The 5043-nt window shown below is 55.5% G+C and overlaps 2 protein-coding genes across 2 annotated transcripts in view; both read left to right on the forward strand.

Annotated features, from left to right (window-relative positions):
• Positions 1-1954, forward strand: part of PTSG_09896 (dicarboxylate carrier protein) — a 2880-nt gene extending 926 nt beyond the window's left edge. The window contains exons 3-5 of the mRNA XM_004989193.1: positions 207-383; positions 406-540; positions 994-1954. Of these exons, the coding sequence (XP_004989250.1) occupies positions 207-383; positions 406-540; positions 994-1646 (965 nt within the window). The 3' untranslated portion in view covers positions 1647-1954. The remainder of the gene's footprint in view (positions 1-206; positions 384-405; positions 541-993) is intronic.
• Positions 1955-2414: 460 nt separating this feature from the next.
• The window catches only part of PTSG_09897 (serine/threonine protein kinase), a gene marked incomplete at both ends in the record, with an annotated part of 6179 nt that continues 3550 nt past the window's right edge, over positions 2415-5043 (forward strand). Inside the window, 7 exons of the mRNA XM_004989194.1 lie at positions 2415-2477; positions 3061-3111; positions 3393-3482; positions 3809-3829; positions 4042-4062; positions 4275-4313; positions 4464-4934. Of these exons, the coding sequence (XP_004989251.1) occupies positions 2415-2477; positions 3061-3111; positions 3393-3482; positions 3809-3829; positions 4042-4062; positions 4275-4313; positions 4464-4934 (756 nt within the window). The remainder of the gene's footprint in view (positions 2478-3060; positions 3112-3392; positions 3483-3808; positions 3830-4041; positions 4063-4274; positions 4314-4463; positions 4935-5043) is intronic.

Genomic DNA, 5043 nt, shown 5'->3' on the forward strand with positions numbered 1-5043 from the left:
GAGGTGCACGCGATAACGCGACAGTCGAGTACAGTACCGTATGTTTTCACACACCACACTTACGCACGCACGCTCCCCCCACACACTCTCTGCTTGACTCTGTCGATGCCTCTCTCGTCCCCCTCTTTCCCCTCCCTCTTCCTTTGCCTCTCTGCATCTCTGTCCCTCCGTCCCTCCCTCCCTCACACACACACACACTCTCTCAGTCACTCACACACACACCCACACACACACTCACACACACACTCTCTCTTTCTCTCACTCACTCACACACACACTCTCTCTTTCTCTCTCACTCTCACACACACTCACACACACACACTCTCTCACTCACTCCCTCACTCACTCTCGCCGCCTCTTGTCCGTTTCTCATCAACGGTTGCGTGTTTGTGCCGGCCTGAGCAGCGCCTGGGACGGCGCCGCGCGGACTCGTGCAGACGGCAGTGGTTCTTGTTCGCAATGAAGGGTTCCGCGCACTCTACCGTGGCCTCACCGCCTCCCTGGGCAGGCAGGGCACATACTCCACCACCCGCTTTGCAGGTGTGGCATCCAAATGCGCCCGTCTGTGCGTGTACACATGTGTGCATGTGTGTGCGCTTGTATGTGTTTCTGTGTGTTCCTGTGTGTCATCCGTGTGCGTGTGTGCGTGTGTGTGTGCGTATTTCTGTGTGCATGTGTGCCTGTGCGTGCGTGTGTGTGTTTTTCTCGACAGGAGCGTGTGTTTGCGTGTGTTGCAGCGTGACTTGCACACCTGTTCTATCAACTGTCCTTCACAGCACGACACCAACCATTCAACACCCCCTTTCCCCTGATTGCCTGCTGCTCTGTCTCTGTGGTGCCTGTCTGCGTCCATACTCGTGGCTCACCGACCGCCATTCCTGTACCCTCTCTCCGCACGCGCGCACACACACACGCACACACACATACGCGCACACACACACACACACACACACACACACACACACACACACACACACACACACACACACACAGTGTACGACTTTCTCAAGGCTGAATTCAGTGCCCGCAAGGCTGACGGGCAGCTGACGACTGCCGAGCGCTTTGCAACAGCCATGACCGCGGGCGGGTGCGGTGGCATTGTGGGCACACCCATGGACGTGTGCAACGTGCGCATGCAGGATGATGGCCGGCTGCCGGCTGCCGAGCGCCGCAACTACAAGCACGTCGGCAACGCCCTTGTTCGCATCATCAGGGAGGAAGGCATTGGCAAGTTGTACTCTGGGCTCGGGCCCAACGTGATTCGCGCCATGCTCATGACGGCGGGGCAGCTCGCCTCATATGACACGTTCAAGCAGCAGCTGCTGACAACAACTGGCGGCCTGCTCAAGGACAACCTCGTCACCCACTTCACGGCGTCGACGCTTGCCGGTGGCGTTGCCACGCTGCTGACACAGCCGGTCGACGTGGTGAAGACGCGCGTGATGGCAGCGACCCCAGGCACATACAGCAGCGCGCTGCAGTGTGCGGGCATGACGCTCAAGCAGGAAGGACCGCTCGCCTTCTTCAGGGGGGCGGTGCCTGCGTTTACTCGTCTGGGCCCACAAACGATCCTCACGTTTGTGTTTCTGGAGCAGTTGCGGCGATTGCACTACTACCTCACGCATGGCGAGGACAAGCCCGTCTGATGGAGGCAAGGGGGGTTTGATTGGCGTGGTGATGTGTGTGCATGTGTGTGTGTGTGTGCATGTGTCGTGCGCGTCGTTGCTTGTTGGTTGTGTTTGCAATGAAGAGGAGTTGCTGTTGCGCTGGGCTGTGGCCCACTGTTGTGCTGCGTCGTGCGCACGTGACGTGGCCTTGCCTTCCTTCCTGTTGGGACGCTGCTCTCTCAGGGGGACGTCACTCTCTGCCATATGCCCGTTTGCTCTGTTTGATGTCACATCACAACATTACTTCGTGCATCTGACAGCATGATGGGAGTAAAAGTGGTCATGGATTAGTTGCGGATGACAGCAGCAACAGCGCCGAGTGTGGGGGGAAGGGAGGGCTACACATACACACACACAGAGGGACACGAAGGAGATATACACACACGCACACACACACCGAGACACTTGGTTTCTATCGATCTTGTTGGTTTCTGTCTATCAACGCTTGAGGCCCTTGGGCCGCTCACATAGCATTCAAGCATTCAGTAGCAGACATTTACTCCCTCACATCACCCAGTCACCCACTCGTGCAAGCGCCTGTCTGAAATGAGCACACTTTCAGTTTTGATTGCTTCCCTCATCTCTGAGCACTGGGAATGGTGGAAGATTTCAACAAATTTTCCCCAATGACGAGAAGTTGCAAAAGATTCGAGGGTGATTTAATGATCCCGCCGCGAAATTCAATTTCGCTGTTGACCAGTACAACCAACACGAGCCAACCGACCAACTGCACGAAGACCACGAAGGATGGCAAGCACGAGAGGCAGCTTCGATTCGGCGTCAGGCGGGCTGTGGCGCATCGACGAAGAGGTTGTTGTCTGTGCTCTGTGCTCTGTGCTGTGTGTGTGTGTGTGTGTGTGTGTGTGTGTGTGTGTGTGTGTGTGTGAATGTGTGTGTGTGTGTGTGCAGAGCTGTCCTGTGTCACTCAGTCTCTGTCTCTTTCATTATCTATCCCCGGTCTTCCCCTTCCGTCTCCCTGTCTCTCTCTCTCTCTGTCTGTTTCTGTTCCTCTTTCTGTTTCGCGCGCTCTCTCTTTCGCGCGAGCTCTCCTCCTCGCTCGCGCTCTATCTTGCTCTCTCGCTCATTCGATCATCCCTTGGAGTGATTGAGCACACATTTGTGTCTTGTGTCGTCTGTGCCCGTGTGTCGACCCTGACGTTGGTTGTTGTCGTCGATTCCCGCCTTCCTCACTTTCTTTCCACACCGTCTGTGTTACTGTGTTTCCCACTCTTTGCATCCTGTACGGAAGAACAGAGAGAGTATGTGTGTGTGTTGATGCGTGTATGTGTATGTGCATATCTCTGTGTGGTGCATCTTCACTTCACACACAACCTCAGTGTGGCTCACGTTCCTGTTTACCTGTGCCTTTGTGCCCGCCTTTGTCTTGGCCTAGTCCTGTTCTGACACCAAGTCGGGCAGCATGAGCTCTGCGACATTCAACGCAGTACGTACAAAGAAATGCGACCATGCTGCTGTGTTGCACGTTCACTTGGCCACAGCACACATACGCACACACACTCCCCTGCCCCTGTTTTTTGTATTTTAAATAAAAAAAAAAAAAACATTTCCTTGGTCCTTGCTTTGTGTCTGCTCTGTGCGTGTCGTTCCTTGAATTGTGTGCTGTTGCACATAAGCAGGCCTCCTCAAGGGTAAGCGGAAACAGCAGGTGTTCATGGTCTGTCGAGTACAAGCTGGATTGCATGATACACGTGTTCGTCCTGCCAGCAGAAGCAGACCAGCATCACTATCGACGCCGCCACAGTGCAGCCACCACCACAGCGCCGTTATCATTGCTCCTCTGCAACACAGCTGCTTGTGTGTGTGTATGTGTGTGTGATGTTTGCATTCACCCTCTGTGCTCACCCACACCATCTGCCCAACCCCTTTCAACCACCACAACGCCGTTCTGTCGACACCAGCTGGCTTCACGCAACAGCGTGGTACGTCAACCACCAACCACAGTCACCACAGACAGCAACAACCACCGCAGCCACCGACCACCATCACAGTGCCGTTATCATTGCTCCGCTGCTACACAGCTGCTTGTGTGTGTGTGTGATGTTTGCATTCACCCTCTGTGCTCACCCACACCATCTGACCAACCTCTTTCAACCACCACAATGCCGTTCTGTCGACACCAGCTGGCTTCACGCAACAGCGCGGTACGGCAACCACCGACCACAGTCACCACAGACAGCAACAACCACCGCAACAAATGCAGCCACCACCACCACAGTGCCGTTATCATTTCTCCTCTGCAACACAGCTGCTTGTGTGCGCTTGTGTGTGTAGTGTTTGCATTCACCCTCTGTGCTCACCCACACTCTCTGCCCAACCCGTTTCAACCACCACAACGCCGTTCTGTCGACACCAGCTGGCTTCACGCCGCAGCGTGGTACGTCAACCACCGACCACAGTCACCACAGACAGCAACAACCACCGCAGCCACCAACCATCACCATCGTCGCAACCACCACCACTACCACCACCACGGTGCAATCACCACAACACGTGCTGTGATTTCGGCTTCCGCCACGATGTTGCTCATACCCGCACCCACCTCATGTTCTCGTGCATAACACCCACCCCCCCGTCTTTTCTTTTCAGAGAGACTTGAAGCGAACTGAAACCCGCGTGGCTTCCAAGGTTCTGCAATTGCGCATGCACTAGCACACATTGACACAGCACTGCCTTGCGATGCAGCAACCGAATCCCCCACCCCCTCACACCCCCCCCCCCCACCACAGACTGGTATCACCTCTTACCCCACCGTCACAACACCACCGTCATGCACAGGCGTCCATCATAACGGAGGCAGTCACGCAGTTTGCGACCATTACGCAGTTGCAAGTATGCGCGCAGCAGCAAGGCAGCAGCAGCAGCAGCAGCGGCAGCAGCAGCAGGATGGACGACATGCTCTATCTGCTGGAAAGATGGACCCTGGATGAAGACAGTGCAAAGTATGCCAAAGTGCTGCGTGTGCAGCGAGAACTGGAAGATGACTTGCAGGCCGCACAACAACAGCTTGCCGCTTTAAAGGCGGGACATGACGAGATCAGGGCGGTGCATACGCAGGCACAGGTGGAGAGGATGAAGGCGGAGGTGGAGAGGGTGAAGGGCCATGTTCAGCGAGTGAAGATGGAGGACCTGTTCAAGAAACGCATCAATGACAAGAAAGGCGAGATCCGCAATGCACGGCATGAAAGATGGAGGGCAGAACTGACAGGACCCGGCAACGAAGAAGCGGTTGCAGCGGCGGAGACGAAGGTGAAAGAGAAAGAGCGGGAATTGGCCGTGCTTGAGGAAAAAAAGAAGATATGGCGCAAGCAGATGGAGGAGGAGAGGAAGAACGGAGAGGAAGAGGGGAAGAAGTGGC

Source organism: Salpingoeca rosetta, assembly GCF_000188695.1.
Source record: "Salpingoeca rosetta unplaced genomic scaffold supercont1.30, whole genome shotgun sequence".
Classification (NCBI taxonomy): Eukaryota; class Choanoflagellata; order Craspedida; family Salpingoecidae; genus Salpingoeca; species Salpingoeca rosetta.